Source organism: Acinonyx jubatus, chromosome A2 (assembly GCF_027475565.1).
Source record: "Acinonyx jubatus isolate Ajub_Pintada_27869175 chromosome A2, VMU_Ajub_asm_v1.0, whole genome shotgun sequence".
NCBI classification, from domain to species: Eukaryota; Metazoa; Chordata; class Mammalia; order Carnivora; family Felidae; genus Acinonyx; species Acinonyx jubatus.
The window spans coordinates 1,814,853-1,835,904 of NC_069383.1; the positions used below are offsets into that span (position 1 = coordinate 1,814,853).

Consider the following 21,052-nt stretch of genomic DNA (forward strand, 5'->3'; position numbering starts at 1 on the left):
GGGGCATGTACAAAGGCACCCTGGGAGATAAAATTGTCATTTTTATTGTTAAAATTGGAAAAGGTTGAAAAATGGGCAGAAGAAAGTATCTACTTGTATTCACTTTGTGTCTTGTTAAAAACTTAGTAGAAAAATGTGAAACCCTTCAGTTCCATAGATTGAAAACTGATACAGATGCTTAATGGGTTTTCCTTTTGGGGTGGTGGACATGTTCTGGAATGAGGGGGGGTAGTGGTAGCGCAATGTTGTGAACACACTACATGCATTGAATTATTCACTTTAAAATGGTAATTTTATGTAATTTGAGTTTAAAATTAAAAACCAAACGGAATCAATCTTTGGAAGGTACGTGAAGGATGGAATTAAGTTGTAGCCTTACATAAAATCAGGAAATAATTCTTGGATTTTGAGGTATCCCCCCCACTGAGTGGGGCCAGTTTTTGCTAATCTGCCCATACTCCCCATACTCACCAGAAAGAGATACGTGTTTATAACGTGATTGCCGAGTTGACGTTCAGTCTGTTAAAAGATAACCACAATGAAAGTGACTAGTCTTTGCAAGGTGTATGTGTTTTATTTTGATTTTTTCAACAGGAATAGACAATATGCTATTGTGGACATCATGAAAGAACAATACAGAATCCATCTTTATTTTAATCTATTTTCAAGTTCCATAGAAGATTTACAAAAATCAGACTTTTAGATTATAAGCAGCCAAACTTTAAAAGAAGATAAATATTACATCTACTTATGTATAGATATTGACTCAAGTCCTTAATAAAGTTTAATATACCATTATTAGGTAAATGTTACTAATAGCTTCTAGTTAATTGGTCTTGATAGTGTTTTATCATAATATGCATCAGTTTTGTTACTGGATATTAATGGAGGTCTTGTTTATAGTATTAAAAAGCAGGGGTGCCTGGGTGGCTCAGTCGGTTAAGCGTCTCACTCAATTTCGGCTCAGATCATGATCTCACTGTTCGTGAGATTCGACCCATAAGCACAGAACGTGCTTGGGATTCTTTCTCTCCCTCCCCCGCTTGTATGAGCGTGTGGGCTTGCTTTCTCAAAAAAATAAATAAAAGCAAACATTAAAGAAAAAAACCTAAGCGTTCAAAGTAAGAGATTTGCTTAATTAAATTTTGGTGGATCTGAACAGTGGAGTGCTTTTTTTTTTTTTTTTTTGCTATTTATAGATGATGATGTAGAAGAATATTTGTTGATAGAGAAAGATGTTGGAAAAATGCCTTCCTCTGGGTGGTAGGATTGATTAGAGGATATAAACATTGTTTTGGTGCTTGTGTTGTGTAGTATTTCTGTAATGGAGATGTATTGCTTTTTTGTTACAAGAAAAAACTTACATTAAGGTTAAAAGTTTCATAACTCGTTGCTAAAATTGTTTTTATTTATTTTTTGTTCTTCTAATAGAAGTTGTTCTAATTCTGAACTTTACACAATACTTCCTATTCAAAAGCAACCTTGTAGTCTTTCCCTGAGGCTTCTGCTTTCTTGGTAGGATTTTTTTGTTCTATAACTTGACAGCTGGATTAGGTCCTCAGTTCTACTGAAATGTTGATTTTAACTTAGATTTGTCATTTAATATGGCTGAACTCTGATTGATTTTCTGTTTTAAATTCATGAAGTTTTTGGTGTATGTGATGAAAAGTGATAGATCATTTGCTTCATAGTATTATGTCGGATTTGGGGATATTTTGTGACCCCAGCAGATGGAGCTAGAAGTTAACGCATCCTGTGGCAATCTGGCAGTTCCGTTTGGTTTGGCTTGGTTTTAAACTAAGTATTCCAAACAAAACAAACCAAACAAACCCCAAACCCCCAAACCCCAAAAAACTATTCTAGGATCATTAAATAACCTTTGTTTAAGTTCAGATACTTCTTTGGGGAATAGGCACAGGACATCTTTCAAAAACACTGTCACTAATACTGATTTAGACAAACCACAAGGTTTTTGAATTTTTAGGGTTGTACTATACTATTATATCGAAGCATGTAATTTTAGCTTTTTGAAGCAGAGAATTTTGACTAATATTTATTTTTATTTTATAAATGAATATGTAATAACATGTAATAAATTATATGATATATATGAGCCCTAACTTAAAATTAGGAAAGTTTTATCAAAGTTAATAGAATAACTCTAAAGGGATATTAATGTATATATGTCTGATATATGTTTGTAAAATGCTGGAAACTTACTATGTCTTACAAAGTTGCCAAGAATATAATTACTACTTAGGAATGTATATTAGATATATTGTTTTTCTACATATTAGATGTTCTTCTCATACTAACTTTAAATTTTATGTTATAGATTTGATAATTAAATTAGAATAAGCTAAGTCTGAAGCTTTCACATTTATTTACTCTGGTTAATAAACGTAATTTTTTGCATTTAATTATTTAGACTTTTAATAAATAAAAGATGGTTACCTATGTAGATGATTATCCTGTTAAGACCATCACCTTTCAAATTCTTTGTGTTAAGTGAGTATTTCTTGCAAAAATAAATAGCTGTGGTGGTTCTGTATCACTTTATATCCCTTTCTACAATTGTGGTTGTCAAAACCATTAGTGGTAATATTGAGGCTCCTGGAAAAAGAGCAGTTGGGGGGAAAAGTTTAGATGGTATATGCACATATATGTATTATATGTATATGCATATATAACGCGTAACGTATGTATTATATAACGTAAATAACACACACATACACATACATACACACACACGTCACATATATAGAAAGTTCGGTACGTGAAAGCAGGCATCTAATTTCATGTCAAGCTGAAGAGCTGGTGTTCAGAATCTTTGTGATCGTACTCAGCATTTTCTGCGCTCGCTCTGTGGACACCACTGCTTGTTGATACCTGTTGATAGTGATTTCTTTATTTAGCTTTCTGTTACTATCTTCATTAAAATTTTTTAATGTCTATTTATTTTTGAGAGAGAGAGAGAGAGAAAGCGTGAGCAGGGGAGGGGCAGAGAGAGCGGGAGAACAGAATCCCGAAGAACTGTGAGATCATGACCTGAGCCAAAATCAGACGCTTAACTGACTGGGCCACCCAGGTGCCCCAACCGTCTTCATTTTAAGTGTGTGGGTTAGAGTAGATACTTTTTCTGATTTGTGTTTTTGCCCAAGGCAGAGTTTTATTTCTTCACTTTTGATTTTCAGAGAAACATTTGAGCTTGTGTTGTTGTCCCTGCATGAAAGGGACATATGTGATCAGAATGATGAATTCTGGAAGTATGTATGTTTATAACTCAACAACAATAAGAAAGTCTCTTTCTGTGCTATGAATGATAGTTGATTGTTTCACACGACAAAAATTAAGTAAAAATTTTCGCACCATTGGAAAGGTATAGTGGATTCTAAGCATTCAAGGGTTTATATTCATGGTTGCGACTATTTGAGAGAAAGCTTTGAGCTCCAAGTGGTAATTTGTGACTTGGCTGAGGCTGGGATTTGACCTGTGTAGTCACTGAGGCTAGTGAATAGAGTGGAAGGCAGGGCTGAGAGCCCAGATCGTATCCGCATCTCAGTGCAGTTTGGTCACCTCTGCCTTTATGCATTTTGTTGGAAGGTTACCTAACAGGGATTTGGAGAATTTTGAGTTTCACAAAGAGGTTTAAATATGTTTCATTCTTTTTAAGGATCTTTTTGTGCTCCTTATGGAAAATTTAGAATATGTAGGAAAGCAGGAAGAAAAATCATCCCTGATTTTACTACAGTTGCATTGTTAATAATTTGGTGTATTTCTTTACAGTTTATTTTCTGTATCTACTTTTTTGTCATTTGTTTCTATATATTTTTAATGTCATGTGTATATAGGTTTTTGTTTTGTAAGCTTTTTGGGGTATAATTAATGAGAATAATTCTTTGGGAAAGGGGTGAGAGCTAATTTTAGCTGTAACTCACATTACAGTCTTGTCTTTATCTGGTCAAATTGCTGGCGTGCCTTAGAATTTTTCAATTTTTTGGAGCATTTGTGTTTTATGTTGAGACAGGGCAAGTGGGGGGAGGCACTGACATTTGTTTAGTATTTGGTATGTTATTTGTCTTCTTTAGGAGAGCCCTGTGAGTTAAGTTGTAGCCTATTTTATACACAAGGAAACAGAGTAGAAGTTCTTTCTCCAGGTCATATATAGCTGATAGATGCAAACTTAGACATAAAGTGCCACTCACTCAGACATCTGCCATCGGGACTGGGAAGGTCTGTAAAAAAATTTTTTTAATGTTTATCCATTTTTGAGAGAGAGAGAGCGCGTGCGCGCGAGAGAGCGAGCACGTGCAAGGGAGGGGCAGAGAGAGAAGGAGACACAGAATCTGAAACAGGCTCCAGGCTCTGAGCTATCAGCACAGAGCCCGACACAGGGCTCGAACCCACGAACCGTGAGATCGTGACCTGAGCTCAAGCTCACCAGGCGCCCCAGAAGTCTTTTAAATCATGAATAGTATGAATGCCTTGTTATGTCAGAGGATATTATAGTACGCAAAGTACATATACTGCATTCAGTGTTTTATTGAAGTTGCATTTGTTAAAACCTTTCTGTATTTGGTGTTTTAAGAAGGCTTGAATGGGGCCTCTGGGTGGCTCAGTCACCTGAGCGTCAGACCCTGGAAATTGGTTCAGGTCATGGTCCCAGGGTCTTGGGATTGAGCCCCGTATCAGGCTCTGTGCCGAGCATGGAGCCTGCTTGGGATTCTCTCTCTCTGTGTCTGTCTCCCTCTGCTCCTTCCCCTGCTCACATGCATGCACACTCTCTCTCTCTCTCTCAAAAAACAGGTAGGTGGGTGGGTAAATAAATAAATAAGAGCTTGGGTGTGGGGGCGCCTGGGTGTTTCATTTGGCTAAGCCTCCAACTCTTGATTTCAGCTCAAGTTGTGACCTCACGGTCATGGGATCAAGTCTTGCACTGGGCCCCGCACAGAGCGTGGAGGCTGCTTGGGGTTCTCTGTCTCCCTCTCTCTCTGCCACTTCCCCACTCACGTTCTCTCTTACTCCCTCTCAAAGTAAATATTTTTTAAAAAGGCTTGGAGGTACATGTGCACACATATAAACACATGTAGAAGTTTTTAATTCTGTTTTAATGTCTTACCAACTGATCAGAAGCTCACTTATGTTTTGTTTTACACAGATGGATAGAATTAATGGGCTGTCATATGCTCAGTTTAATCTTCAGTAAAATCTTATTAAACTGATTGCTCTTTTCAGCAGTATTTCAGCAATATTGCTGTTTTTACAAAATTCAAAATATTGTGCCTTTTTCATCCAGAATGTAAAGTGTGAGATACCATACAGCAATTCAGAAAGAGGACGAGATCTTGGACCTAATCCCCTATCATTTGTAACTTCTGGAATTTGTGTGGCATTTATTTAACCTCTTTTAAAAAAGAGTTTGGTTTCTGGGTGGGTTGAACAAGGGGATCTCCAAGTTCCTTTTTGCTCCAAAATTATTTCTTTGTTATTCTTGGTGCATTAAAATAAAAGTAAACTTTTGCTTATTTTATTAAAACAATTTTTTTTAATGTTTATTATTTTGAGAGTGAGCAGGGGAGGAGCAGAGAGAGAGGGAGACACAGAATCTGAAGCAGGCTCCAGGCTCTGAGCTGTCAGCACAGAGCCTGATGTGGGACTTGAACTCATGAGCCGTGGGATCATGACCTGAGCCGAAGTTGGATATTTAACCAACTGAGCCATCCAGGCGCCTCTAAACTTCAGCTTATTTTGAATCAAGTTTAATTTTAGAATCTTAAAAATGTTGTGTCTATGCTGCTTAAGTGTTTTGTTAAAATAAAGAGTTCTTTATTTAGACCATTACAAACAGGAAGAAATGTCCTTTTTATTGAAAGCAATTCTTTGAGAAGATAGAAAACATTTTTTTTTCGTAGGTGATGGTCTTTTTTTCTTTCTGAATCTAAGTTGGGGGTAACAGATATTGAATAGCATAATAAGAGCTTAACAAAGTGAGGCTTTGCAATTATTTCATTATTGTGTTTAATATGTTTTTACGACACCATCGTTTTATTAGAGTACACCTTCTAAATGTATCAAAGAATATAATGGAAAGGGTATAGAAAAAGGAGAAAAAAGAATAAGCTTGATGGTTCTGTGAAGGATCCTAGAGGCTCACTGTAGAATGTATACAGGAACAGTTAAATTTCAGGAATTTAGGGCAAGAGAGTAAAGAGAGTGGATATATCACAGGAGGGAGCAATTTTATCTTGTAAGAGAAAACCAAGACAAAGGAATTGAGGTTTATGCTTTATTCTGTTGTTGAGTTGTGTGCTGAAACAATTTGAAAAAGGCACAAGGACATCAGTTAGTGTCTGGGAAATCAACTGGAAACAGTGGGTAACTACAGGTTAAAAACAATTTTTTAGATTTTAAAGATTAACAAATACTTGAAGACAGTAAAGAATGCTCTGCTGTGCTGTTTTATGCCCAGAACTTTCCCTGTATTTTATCGAAAACTAAGCCTCAGGTGTGAAGTAAGAAAAATTAAAAAAAATCAGCATTCAAGTGTTGGTAGAGAAACACTTTAAAAGCTAAATATAGTTTGGCCAAGATGGAGTAAGAGGGACTGTCTGTACCCTCTCACCTGCAACAACCAAGTGTTCACGAAAACACAGGCAATGAAGAATAGCGATTTAGGACAGATGAGTCCTGCAGCTGCTCCAAGGTGCTGCGGCGGGGTTGGGGGTGCAGGCTGCTGGGCGGAGTACTAGAAAGGAGAGAGACATCTTTTACAGATGGATAGACTCAATGGGCTATCATATTCTCAGTTTCAACGTTTCTCTTAGTAAGATCTTATTAAACTCATGTTCTTTTTTGGGGGGGAAGAAAGCTGAAATGAAGGTTTTCACAAGGTTGCATTCCTTTTTGGAGGCTCTGGGGAACAATTTGCTTCCAGGCTCATTCAGGTTATGAGCTGGATTTGGTTCTTTGTGATTGTAAGACTGAAGCCCTCCATCTCATGCCAGGTGGCTGGTCTTTGCCCCAGAGGCTGCCCACCTGTTATGTTTTCCATGTGACCCACCTCCAGCAAAGGTGGGTTGAGTTCCTCCCTGATTTACCCTTCTGCTGCTTCTCTCTGACTTCAGATCGAGAAAGTTCTCTGCTTCTAAATGGTCCAGTTGGGTAGGTTGCACCCACCTGGCCAATCTGAGATGCTCTCTTTATCTCCCTATATTAAAGTCCATAACCTTAATAATATATCTTCAGTCTTTTTGGCACATATGCTGGATCAAATAGTGGCCCTCTCCTGTGTGCACCCCTCTTCCCCCATCATGTCTACTTACGATCTCAGAATGTGGCCTTCTTTGGAAATAAAGTCTGCAGATGTAATTAGTGAAGATAAGGTCACACTGGATTAGGGTGAGCCCTGATCGAATTACTAGTATCCTTATAAGAAAATAAAATAGAGGCACAGACACATGAAGAAGGCCACGTGAAGCCGAAGGTCGAGATTGGAGTGATGCATCGACATATAAGCCCAGGAATGCAGCTACCAGAAGAGATAGGGAAAGGTTCTTCCCTAGAGCCTTCAGAAGAGATATAGCCCTACTGATACCTTGATTTTGGACTTGTAACCTCCAGAACTGTGAGATAATAAATTTCTGGAAAAAAAAATAAATTTCTGTTGGCAGAGGCTATACAGTTTGTGGTACCTTGTTAGAGCAGCCCTAGAAAACTAATAAATCATGGACTATAACATATTCACAGATTTTAGAGATTAAGATGTGGACATCTTTGGGGGGTTGCTCTGCCTACCTTGAGCCTGTAGCTGAGTACAAAGCAGAAAAATACAACCCATAATGATGAGAAAATAAATCACACACAATTGTTAGAGATTCAGAATTGGTAGATAAGAACGGTAATGCATTTCTTATAACCCTGTCTCATATGTTCCAGAAGCTAGAGGAGAGATGGACCATATTGAGACAGGGAATATATAAAAATAATCAAATCAGACTTCTGGAAATTAAACCTATAATGTGTGACATGAAAATATATTGGATGGAATAAAAACAGACAACATTGCAAAAGAGGTTAGTGAACATGAAGACATAGCCATAGAAAACTGTTCAAAAAAGAAAGACACAGAGGGGGAAAAAATGACTGAAAAACTGACCAGGGTATCAGTGATATAATTGATGTTCTTTTTTAAAAAAATTTTTTTTTAGCGAGAGAGAGAGAGAGAGCCAAGAAGGGGCAGAGAGAGAGAGGGAAACACAGAATCTGAAGCAGGCTCCAGACTCTGAGCTTTCAGCACAGAGCCTGATGCGGGGCTTGAGCCCATGAACCGTGAGATCATGACCTGAGCCGAAGAAATATTTGAAAAAGTAATGACTGAAAGATTTCAAGATTAGATGAAAACTATAAACCCTGATGTAAGAAGCTCAACTAGCCCTATGCACAAGAAAGATGAAGAAAACTATACCAAGATGCTTCAAATTGGTCAAAACCTGTGATAAAGAGAAAATCTTAAAAGCATTCAGAAAGGAAGACATAGAAAGTACAGAGGAACAATGGTAAGAATCAGCTTATCTCTTGGAAGAAATAATGCAAGCCAGATGACAGTGGAGCATCTTCACTGAAAAAAGCCTAGTAACTTAGTTCTCAATCTAGTGAAGATATTTTTCCAAAACAAAGGCAAAGTAAAGACAGTGTCAGATACACAAAAGGTAAAAATTCATCAGCAGACCTATACTACAAAAAATAAGGGAAGTCCTATAGGCAGAAGCAAATCGGTAGGAGATAGACATCTCAATCTACAAAGCAGAATGAAGAGCACTTTGGAAGTGGCAGTTGTAAAATATAAAAGTTTTTCTTTATTATATGTCTTAAAAAATGTGTTATTTCGTTTTTGAGAGAGAGTGTAAACGGGGGAGGGACTGAAAGAGACGGCAACAGAGAATCTGAAGTGGGCTCTGTGCTCACGGGCTGACATCAGTGAGCCTGATGTGGGGCTTGAACTCATGAACCGTGAGATCGTGACCTGAGCTACAGTTGGATGCTCAACTGACTGAGCCATTCAAGTGCCCCTTTTTATTATATAAGTCTTTTAAAAAGATAATTGGCTGTTTAAAAAATAGTAATGTATTGTGATTTTATAATCTGCACAGGTAAAATGCATGACAACAATAGCACAAAGGAAGAAGGAAAGAAATGGAAATACACTGTTTTTAAGGTTATTCTGTACATGAAGTAGTGTATCACTTGAAAGCAGATTATGATGAGGTAAGGTGTATGTGATAAACCTGCAAATAACCCTAAAATAGCTCAACAAAGAGATAGAGTTAGTAAGCAACTGTAAGAAAGAATGGAATCATAAAAAGTTAATCCAAAGGCATGCAGGAAAAGAAGAAAAAGGGAAGATAAGTGGGACAAATGGAAAACAAAGAGCAAACTGATAGACTTAAACCTGACCATATCAGTAAACATTAATGGTCTAAACACTCCAATTAAAGGGCAGAGACTGGGAGTGCCTGGTTGGCTCAGCTGGAAGGGCATGCGACTCTTGGTTTTAGGGTTGTGAGTTTGAGTCCCACGTTGGGTGTAGAGATTACTTAAAAATAAATAAATAAATAAATAAATAAATAAATAAATAAATAAATAAGTTTGTGAGTTTGAGTCCCACATTGGGTGTAAAGACTACTTAAAAATAAATAAACATAAATCTAAAAAAAAGGCAGAAATTGTCAGAATGAATAAAAAGGAAAGACTCAAGTATGTGCTGCCTACAGAAAACCCATTTTAATATAAAGGCATGAATAGGCTTGGAGCAATAGGAGAAAAAAGGTATACCATCCTAATTGTAATAAAAAGAAAGGTGGAATAGTTACATTATTATTAGAAAAAGGTATCGATTTTGCTAGGCATAAATAAGATCATTTCATCATGATGAGGGAGTTCATTTATCAAAACATAATAAACATTTATCTACCTAATAAGTAGCTATTAAATGCATGAAGGAAAAGCTTACAGAAATGAAAGGATTAATAGTCAAAATCATAGTGTTATTCAGATTTATTGCTACTTTCTTTTTAATAATTGATAGAACAAATTAGGAAAAAATTAATAAGATGGAAAATTTGAATAACACTCTTAATTTGGCCTAATTTTGCATTTATAGAACTCTCTGCCCAACAGTAGTAGAATATACATTATTTTCAAGTACTCTAGGCACATTTATCAGGAGAGCCCATATTCTTTGCCTATTTAGTCTCAGTATTTTTAGAAGAATTTAAGTCATACAAAATATGTTCTCTAATGACTGTGAAATTAAATGGGAAACCAGGAATAGAAACATAGACAATCCCTCAATTATTTGTTAACTAAATAACTAGTAGGTCAAAGAAGAAATAGAAAGGGAAATTTGAAAGTACTTTGAACTATTAAGCATTTAAAACATATGAAAATTTATAGTACTAAAATGCCTGAAACAGAAAAGAAAAAAGGTCTCAAATCAGTGCCCACAATTTCCACCTTAAGAAACCAGGAAGAGGAAATGAATCCCAAATTAAGAAGATTGGAAGTAAAAAAAAAAAAAAAAAAAGGTAAGAGTAGAAATCAATGCAATGGAAAATAGAGAAAGTGAGAAGATCAATTAAATTGATAAAGCTGCAGCCAGAGTGGTCAACAACAAAAAAAAAGACACCAATTACCAATATCAAGAATGAGAGAGATGACATCACTATGGATTCTACAGGTATTAAAAGGGTTATTAGTGCACATTGTAAACACCTTATGCCAATACAACCCCTTAGAGAAATGGAAAAATTTGAAAGGCAGAAATTACTAAAGTCTGTCAGACATTGTAGAAATGTTACAAACATTCTCACAAATAAAATTCTAGGCCAAGAAGACTTAACTGTCACTTCTACCAAATATTTGAGGAAGAAGCAATACCAGTTCTACACACTCTTTCAGAAAATTGAAACTGAGGGAGTACTTACTAATTCATTGTGCCCAGCATTACCCTGATTCCAAAACCAGACAGACATTACATGAAAAGAAAACTACAGACCAGTATCCCTCATGAACACAAATGCATAAATTCTAAACAAAATTTAGTAAATCAAATGTGACGATATACGAAAAGGATAATACATCATGACTTGAAAAATCAATGTAATTTACCATATTCCAACGCTAAAAAAGAAAAGTCACCACAGTACATGCAGAAGAGCAAAATTCACCATCCATTTTTGATAAAATTTCAGCAAACTAGGCATGAAAGGGAATTTAATTTCTTCATCCTAGTAAAGAGCATCTGTAAAAACCCTACAGATAACATCATGCTTAGTAGTAAACTGAATGCTTTTCCCTGAGAATAGAAACAAGGCAAGGATATCCCCTCTCACCACTTCTATTCAGTATTCTGAATTCTGGTGATTTTTAGAAAATAAAGGACATTGATGTTGGAAAGGAAAAAGTGAAGCTGTATTAACAGATGAGATGGTTGTCTATATAGAAATTGTGATGGAATATATTATTAAAAAGCTATTAGAATCAATGAGTTTACAGTGTTGCAGGATACATGATAAATACACAAAACTCAGTTGCATTTCTATATATGTACTAACCATGAATAATTGGAAATTGGTTAAAAAAAACAAGTGCCATTTGTATACAGTAGCATCAGAAATATGATATATTTAGGGATGTGTGAGACCTATATACTGTACACTATTAAAACTCTGCTGACAAAACTTAAAGAATACCACAATAAATGGAGAGATATATCATGTTCATTGAGCAGAAGACAATGTTAAGATGTCATTTCTCCCCATATTGGTCTGTAGATTCAATGCAATCTCATTCAGAATCCTAGCAGCCCTCCCCCCTCCCCCCGCCCCCACTGTTTTGGGGGTAGAAATTGAAAACCTGATCTGAAATTCAGATGGGAATTCAAAGGACTTATGATAGCCAAAACAACTTTGAAAGATAACAAAATTGGAAGACTTACTACCCAACTCGAAGACTATTTTAAGGCCATATTAATCAAGATGGTGTGGTATCACCATAACAATAAATAGATCGACTTGATGAAATAGAGGATCCAGGAATATATCTACACGTATATTGTCAATTTACTTCCAACGAAGGTGCAAAGGCGATTTGGTGGAAAAAGGGTAATCTTTTGTACAAATGGTGTTGGAGCAATTGGATAATCATAGACAAAAACTGAACTTCAGTCCATACCTGGCACCATATACAAAAAGTGATTCAAAGGGATCGTAGGTCTAAATGTAAATCTTGAAACTGTAACCCCTGTAGAAAGAAACATAGGAGGAAGTCTTTATGAGACTGGGATAGACCATAATTTCTTGTCTAAAGCATGGTCTATAAAAGAAAAAGTTGATAAATTGGACTTTGTCAAAAGAAATTTTGTTCTCTGAAAGATACTTGTTTAAAAGGGTGAAAAGACAATCTACAGATGGGGTTAAAATATCGGCACATTCTATGCCTGATAGAGGACTTGTATTCAGAGTATATAAAGAGCTTTCCAAACTCAATAGTAAGTAAACAGACAGTCTAATGAAACAGTAAGCAACAGACTTGAAGAGACACTTTCACCAAAGAAGATAGAAATGGATGACAGATAAGTTCATAAAGATGTTCACGTCATTATTTATTGATTAGGGAAATGCAAATTAAGTATTTTTTTTTAAAGTTTATTTTGTGTGAGAGAGGGAGAGGGAGAACACGTGAGCTGGGGAAGGGCAGAGAGAGGCTCTGTCAGTGCAGAGCCTGACTTGGGGCTTTGACTCATGAACGGTGAGATCATGACCTGAACCCAAATAAAGAGTTGGATGCTTAACCAACTGAGCCACTCAGGTGCCCCGAGAAATGCAAATCAAAGCAGTAAGGAGACACTGCTGTGCACCTGTTAGAATGGCTGAGACTGAAAACTGTCTATACCATATATATTTTTTTAAAGATTATTTAAATAGAGAGTGAGCATGTGTGGGAGCACAAGCAGGAGAGGGAAAGAGAGAGAAGAGAGAGAATCTTAAGCAGGTTCTGCGATGCCAGCACAGAGCCTAACGTGGGGGGCTTGATCTCAGGCACCATGAGATCTTGACCTGAGCTGAAATAAAGAGTCGATGCTTCACCGACCTGAGCCCCCTAGTCGCCCCTGCCCACACCATATTTTGGTGAAAACAGAGGGTTTGTGTTTTGTTCATTACTGTGTTGCCAGTGCTTGGGACAGTGCCTTCTAAATGAGGTCGTTGAAAGAACATCAGTCGCCCATGTTCAAGAGCACTGAATTAGAGTTTCAGGCAATAGGTTGAGTTTATACTTAGCATAATTTTATCTTTAACTCTTGATTTTATAAATACCATAGGCATTATTTTGAAAATCCATTTTATTAAAAAAAATTTTTTTAAGTTTATTTGTTTAAGCAGTCTCTACACCAAACGTGGGGCTCAAACTCATGAGCTTGAGATCAAGAGCCACATGCTGTACTGACTGAGCTAGCCAGGTGCTCCTGAAAATCACTTTTAAATTTGAGTGTTTTACCTATAAAAGATGTATAAAGGTGTAAGATATTTGGCCACATATAATCCCAAAGACAGACTTAAAGTCTTCTTTTTCTAAATCTGTTTTCATTATAGTTTCAGTAGCTTTTTATTGTGACTGTAGAAGAATACAGAATGTGGGGCGCCTGGTGGTTCAGTTGGTTAAGCATCTGACTCTTGATTTCAGCTCAGGTCATGATCTCAGGGTTATGAGATTGAGCCCCGAGTTGGGATCCTCTCTCTCCCTCTCTCCCTGCCCCTCCCCTACTCTCTCTCTCTCTCTCTCGCTCTGTTTCTCTCTCAAAATAGATAAATAAATAAACCTTAAAAAAAAAAAAAAAAAGAGTACAGAATGTGCCAAAACAGAAAACGGTGATAGGAGCTTGCCTACCTCTCTTACGTTTTCTTCCCCACTTAGAATTGCTTACTAACACTTCCGTGTTGTGGTGGTTTTTAAAAATCCCAGGAATTAGCTCTGCCAGGGGCAGGCTCTGCAACCTTGGCAAGGTAGCTAGCCAGCCTCTGCCTCTGTCTTGTCGGGGTACTGCCGTGAGGGGTACGTGAGTTTGTATAATCCCAGTAAATCACTTAAAATAGTGCTTGGCACAGAAGGGCTCCGCAAATGCTAATTATTAATTTAGGGTTTTTATCAGACTTGACTTAAATGATATTATGCATGTAAAATGTCTGCTAGAGTACCTGGCATTTACTAAGTGTTCCGTGTAGACTAGTGCCTATAAATATTCAGGTGCCAGTGTGTCTGAAGAGACTGTATCTTTAGATCTCTGCATTTGTCATCTCTTTAGTGAATTTGTTTAGGACACAAGGAAGAATGTTTCTAGTTTCTGTGTTAGCTTCTCCTAATAGGTACAGGTTACAAAGTTGCACGAATTTTAAATATGAATTTATTGATGCTCCTGGGTGGCTCAGTCGGTTAAGCATCGGACTTGGGCTCAGGTCATGATCACAGCTCGTTGAGTTGGAGCCCCACGTCGGGCTCTGTGCTGACAGCTCAGAGCCTGGAGCCTGCTTCAGATGCTGTGTCTCCTTCTCTCTCTGCCCCTCCCCCTCTTGTGTTCTGTGTCTCTCTCAAAAAAATAAACACTAAAACGTGTTTTTAAATATGAAATTATTTTCTCATCTCTAAGCGTAGGTGATTTGTTAGGCTACTCTCCAAGTTGATGTTTATTTTTATTAAAAAGTATGCATCTTTGACTAATATCATAATTTAGCGTAGTAATTTTTTTTTAAAGGCCTGTCTCTAATCTTTCTTGTTTTTGTTCCCTCTTTATAGGTCTGTGGAATCTTGCTTCCCTCTTTTCCAACCTCTGTTTATTTGTGCTGATGCCCTTTGCCTTTTTCTTCCTGGAATCAGAGGGTTTTGCTGGCCTGAAAAAGGTAAAGTGAATCATGTTTTGGAATTAAATCTGTCAAATTAAGAAGCATGTGTCATTCATGTTAAACTTGTGAGAGTGGGCTTGAACAACCATTTGACTGAAATATAAAAAGTTTAATTAGTAATAATAGCAATGTGTTATTAATATTAATAATGCTAACAATAGAATTAATAATATTGCATATTGAATAATCTTGTGTGTCCACAGGGAGGAAGTTGTCTTTTGACTTTTGGATGTTTTTATAGTATGTGCAAATGTGGTAGAATACTTGTTTGTAGGGAATAAAGCTGACAACATAGCTGTTCTTAGGCTGTCTCATTTAGTTTAAAGAATGACATAAGGGACGCCTGGGGGGCTCAGTCCGTTGGGCGTCCGATTTCAGCTCAGGTCATGATCTCGTGGTCTGTGAGTTCGAGCCCCGTGTCGGGCTCTGTGCTGACAGCTCAGAGCCTGAGCCTGCTTTGGATTCTGTGTCTCCCTCTCTCTCTGTGTCCCTCCCCCCGCTCATGCTCTGTCTCTCTCTCTGTGTCAAAAATAAATAAACATTAAAAAAAAATAAAAAGGAATGACATGAAATCTTAAGATCTTAAAACATATCTTGATGTAAAAGTTATTTCACTTCCAGTTTTTTTCAGAGAGTAGCATGCTATAAAATCCAACATGCTCCTTTAGATACTCAAATTCTCAAGACTGTGAGTTACTGATCTTAGTGAATGTGAGAGATTAGGAAAGAGCAAAACAAGAGACTTTGCATCTTTTTTTTTTTTTTTTTTAATTCATTTATTTTGAGAGAGAGAGAGAGCAAGCAGGGGAGGGGCAGAAAGAGAGGGGAGAGAGAGAATCCCAGGCGGGCTCCGCACTGTCAGCACAGAACCTGACACAGGGCTTCAACTCAAAAACCGTGAGATCATGACCTGAGCTGAAATCAAGAGTCAGATGCTTGACCAGTTGAGCTCCCCAGGCGCCCCAAGAGACTGCATCTTAAACAATCAGTCCAGACCGTATCGGTGGTAATAACTTCAGCTGTCTTTGAAAATAACATTTTAAAATGGAAAGAATGATATTTCTGTTTATAGCTTGTGGAGTTCTTTGCTATAGACATTTGGAATACAGCACAAAGATTTAAATAGTTAATACTTTTTGGTAAAAGTGAGTTCTTGTGTTACAGTTTATTTATAGACATGTTATGCCTTTTTAAGTGGTTAGTTCTGTTTGTATTGTGATAGATGAAGTGGAAGTATGCCTATGCATCTTGTTGTTGAACAATACTATAACGCCAATTAAATGAATTTGGCAAGGAAAGCCGTGAACGGAATTTTTATTACTTTTTATTTCATATAACTTTTTGTAGTTTCTTAGGAATGAAACTGTTTAGTCTAACATTTTGATGAGTCTTCTGATTTTATTTTATTTTATTTTTTTAATGTTTATTTATTTTTGAGACAGAGAGAGACAGAGCATGAACGGGGGAGGGTCAGAGAGAGGGAGACACAGAATCTGAAACAGGCTCCCGGCTCTGAGCTGTCAGCCCAGAGCCCGACGCGGGGCTTGAACTCACGAACCGCGAGATCATGACCTGAGCCGAAGTCGAACGCTTAACCGACTGAGCCACCCAGGCGCCCCGAGTCTTCTGATTTTAAACCTTAAGTGCCACACTTTTTAGGTTTGTGTGTTGAAGGGTACCAGGAAAGAGTCACTGAGAGGCGATAAAGTGTCATTTTCGTGGATGCACCTTTCTGCTTTCCGGATGTTATTCCATACTTTAATAGTTTGAAGCTGCAAAGTCACAGTTGATTTCGTGTTTAGTAAAGGTACCGCGATCAGAACGGAATGTAAACTATTACGTTGAAGAGGGCTGGTAGGAATGAACATCGAGAGGAAGTGATGTCATTGAGACACTTGAGAAAGCAATTTCTGTATAATTTTAGAGCCAAAGCTTTTGATGGCTTTTCCTTCATTCAGCAGAGTTTTACTCAGCACCTACTGAGCAGTAGTCACTGTGCTACTACTGTAGGGCCTTGCTGGGGACAGGACCGGAAAGACAGGGCTTCTGCCTCCAAGGGATAGACAGAGGGAGGAAGAAACGGTGCAAACAAACAGATGCAGCCCCATGAACTTTTAGACCGCCAGCCGCAAAGGGAGGCGCCGAGAGGAGCGGGGTCTCCATTCGCCTCGGGAACTGGGGAAGGATTTTGGCGGAGGAGTCAGCCCGCACTTGAGCTGAGTCTTGACGGACGAGCAGGCTGCTGCTGGAATGTGGCGCCCCTGGCTTGAGCAGAGGCACGCACTGTGACTGAATTGAGGGAGTGCGGACACTTAGCTCAAGAATGGAGAGCTGGGGAGAGATCAGGGTGCGCGGAAGCTTGTTGGGGTCCAGTTCTGAAGGGCTCGGTTCTTCTCTCTGCCAGTTGGTTTGCATTTTGTGCTACAGATGACAGGGAGTTGGCAAAGGATTTTGAAAAAGATTTTCGCGTCTACTGTTTTATTTAAGTATGGAGACAAATACACACGTCAGAGTTGAAACATATGTCACTGAGGGAAGGAGTACACGCACCACACGATGGGAAGCGCTGTGTTTTGTAGAGATGTCACCATACTGAATCGGTCACGCACCTCGTTCTGGTAACAGTGTTTCGGCGCGTGCCATTAACCTCGCTCTGTTGATGTTGCTGTAAATATGCAGATTGTTCTTTCTTCCCATCTCTGTCTCCTGTGTAATCTTGCCATGTACAAAAACAGCTGGTAAAGCTCAGTGTTGGATGTATTTTCATATTTGGCATTATTGATGTCTTTACCTAATTTATACTTTCTATAAAACTCTAGTTGTCCATTACATAGGTTATTTTAAAAAACAGTGGTAGTGTGGACAGACCCGTTGTCTCCAAATTATTTTCCTCCCTTGCTGAACTAACCAACTCAAAGAGGGTCGTGGCTAAAGTTATTGGAGCAGAATTACCAACTATCTCTAGAATTAGAAAAAACGGACACAAACCCCAGTGACATGTCACTGTTCTCTTGTTCCCTCTCACAAACTAAGGTCAGAGGGGAGAAGCAGCTTAAGGAAGGATTAAGAAGGTAACTGAAGATACTTCACACCTACAATTGTACAGCATTCTTTCCTCTAAGTTTTTTACTTCTGGTCTCCTATACACACTCAAAAGAATATTTTTTTCTAAGTGCATCTTTGACTACGTTAGTCTTCTCAGAATCCCTCATGATCACCAGCTCCGTTTTGTGATCTCAGCGGGGACTGATGTGCTGGATGTCTGTAGGGGACAGTCGACATGACCAGCAAACTCAGCAGAGGCTTGAAAGGAGGGCAAGGAGGCAGAGCTCGGATGGTTGGGTGCCATTTGTCTGACTTGGGTAGTTGGATCATGAATGGGAGTTGTAGGAACCAAATTAAGAAGTTGGTCTTTAAAGCTGTTAGAGAAGGGAGGGAGATGGGGTGTAGCCTGGGGGGAGGAAGAGACAGAATAATTCTGCTCTTTGTGCACCGAAGAGAAGGGGCCTGTGGAAGAGAGATTGCAGTTGAGAGGGCTAAAGTGAGCAGATTTAGATTTGCCCTAGGGCTCATTGTCTCAGCTGGTTTTCTCCTCTGGGCCTCAGGGTTTCTTTCTGTAAAATGGGTATAGTAATGATGGTTCTCTGACTGTATTATTTAAGGGATTAAATGAGGGGAGACTATTCATGTAAAACACATAACCCAGGATATGTTAGCCATTATTGCCATTATTCTAGAGCTTAATGTATTTCACTAATAAATGTTCTATGGAATATGGTACAGTCAGCTCTTAATGATTTACATATGATCTTGGGTGGTTTTAAGGTTACAGATTATTTTTCCCATTTTGAAATGGCCTGGACTAAAGCAAAATCAGACCTGCTTAAAGATAAGGTGCATTCTAGACTCTATTAGAATTGTTTAGAAACTTTAAAATTAAGGTAATTGTGTTGTTTTAAAGATTCGTATTTTTCAGTTTACAATCAATTACATGTGGGGCACCTGGGCGGCTCAGTCAGTTGGGCAACTGGCTGTTGATTTCGGCCTCAGGTTGTGATGTCATGGTTCATGAGATCGAGCCCTGTCTCAGACTCCGAGCTGACAGTGCAGAGCGTGCTTTGTATTTTCTCTCTCCCTCTCTGCCACTCCCCTGTCAAAATAAATAAACAAACTTAAAAAAATCAATTGCGTGAAAACTGCAAGGGTTATTAGCATTGCACAGTTCAGCCTTCAATGTGTGCAGTATGTGTTTAAACCCTTCGTTATTAAGCCTTTCTGTAACATGAGATCATAGGAGTTTCCTAGTGCACGTTCTACATAACGTCTGTGGAGACCTGTCATTCTTTACACGGTGTTGTTGCCTGTGTCCCAGACTAACTGCTGCCTCACTGAAGCGAACGCATCACAGACGGTCACTGGCATGTTTGACACAGCTGGCTAGCAAGTGTATTCCTTTGTGTGTGTGCGTATCCTCTAAAGCTCTGTGCTCATTGGTTATCCTGGACGCAGCTCGTTCCGAAGGGATATCAAAGAGGGCTTGGAAAACGCTTCTAATTGGTAGATTCAGCAGAGTGATTTGAGTCATGACAAACTTGAAATATGGTTAAGTTAAATTTCTTTTTTATTCCTTTGGCCACCCTCCTGGTGCTGTTTTACTATGTCTAAGTCTGGTGGAGTCCCCGAACGGCATATGGCTCCACCGTACTCCCATTGATTCCCCTGGGCAATCGATTTTAAAACCGCCCCTTGCATATTGTGCCGAGACGCGGAAATTGGCCACTAGCCACGGGCGGATGCAGAGCTTGAATTGAAAATCAAATTAAGCAGAATTCTCTACTTAGTTTTTAATTAAACCACTATGTTAATTCAAACAGGACATTTTAGGCCTGGGGGGTTGACCATGTCCTTTTAAGGGCCTTAAATAAGCCTTTCTTCTCCCTCCTTACTGTGGTGCATGTTTCTATTTTATTAGGACCATCTCCTCGCTATTCCCATTCTTTACATTCTCAACAGTAGGAGAAAGTAAATGGCTTTAATACAGCAATTTTTTAATTTAAGTAAGACGGTAACTTTTATCTTGGAACTCGAACTTACTGTTAGCACTTAAATGTTCATCGGATCTGTATTATTCGCAGTCACCTGTGTGTACCGTGCTGCACATTTTCTATGTTCGTGCGTGTTGACTTCCTGTGCTTGTGTCTGGCTGTTGGTTTCAGCCCTGACAAGAAGGGTGCGTCTGCTGGGCGCTGTGTTTTGTGGACATGTCTCTCCGCGGTTTGTGTCTTGGTCCCGCGGTCGTGTGGCAGAGTCCAGGGTGTGGGGGCCCCGGCGCTAGTCTTCCTCTCACACCTCAGATCCGCCGTGTGGTTTTCCTCTTCCCACCCTGCCTCGGAGAGACCCCTAGATTATCCGGGATGATGTCAGAAGATGTTTGCCGACTGCAAGGTGAACTCTGGAGGTCTGACCTCCCTCCGGCCGGCGTTTAAATAGGAGTTTGGAATATATTTGTTTCATGTTGTGCTTTAACGTCTTACTTTTGGTTATGAGGAGAAAACTCAACAGGTTAATGACAGCGAAAAAATATAATCGGGGGCAGATGAAATCACATGCCAAAGATGTTTCTGGGAGTAACTTTACGTGGTGCCTCACCTTATTGCCTATCTTTGATTTGAAGTCTTGGCATAAAATTTAACGTAAGCGACAGCAACATCCTGACCAATTACCCAAGCTATCCAGACATCCCGAAATGTCCAGAGCATAGCACACGGTCTGTAGGATTAAGAGGTTGACTCCTATAACTTCAAACGGAGTGCTTGATAATCAAAGCAAAAAGTACAAAATTTGAGGTAACTTCCTTTCTTAGCTAATTAGACTGACCAGGTGGCAGCAAAGAGCCGGGTGCCGGTGCTGGGAAGGCCTATAAAGCTGAGCGCTGTGACAGCACAGTGCAGGAGGGGCCGCGGTCGTTCCATGTGTTTCTATCCTGTGTCACAGTGTGAAATTGTCCTGGTTTATGTCCCTTTTGGCAAACTTACATAAAAGTGACCTTGTACTGTATTTTATGACCAGATGACTTTTTCCCCCCAGTGGCTAATTTG

The 21,052-nt window shown here is 38.7% G+C and overlaps 1 protein-coding gene across 7 annotated transcripts in view; it reads left to right on the plus strand.

Moving 5' to 3' along the window:
* Positions 1-21,052, plus strand: part of LMBR1 (limb development membrane protein 1) — a 152,298-nt gene that overhangs the window by 49,524 nt on the left and 81,722 nt on the right. For 5 of the 7 annotated variants that reach the window (XR_003417566.2, XM_053217808.1, XM_027051208.2 and 2 more), the window contains one exon: positions 14,848-14,951. The exons of 1 other annotated variant lie outside the window; for it this stretch is intronic. Coding sequence is in view for 5 of the 6 variants with exons in the window: in XM_053217808.1 (XP_053073783.1) it covers positions 14,848-14,951 (104 nt within the window). In the remaining variant the exon portion in view is untranslated. Of the gene's footprint in view, positions 1-9,172; positions 9,265-14,847; positions 14,952-21,052 lie in introns of those variants that run through there. One more of the 7 variants, XM_053217810.1, reaches the window with a different exon arrangement.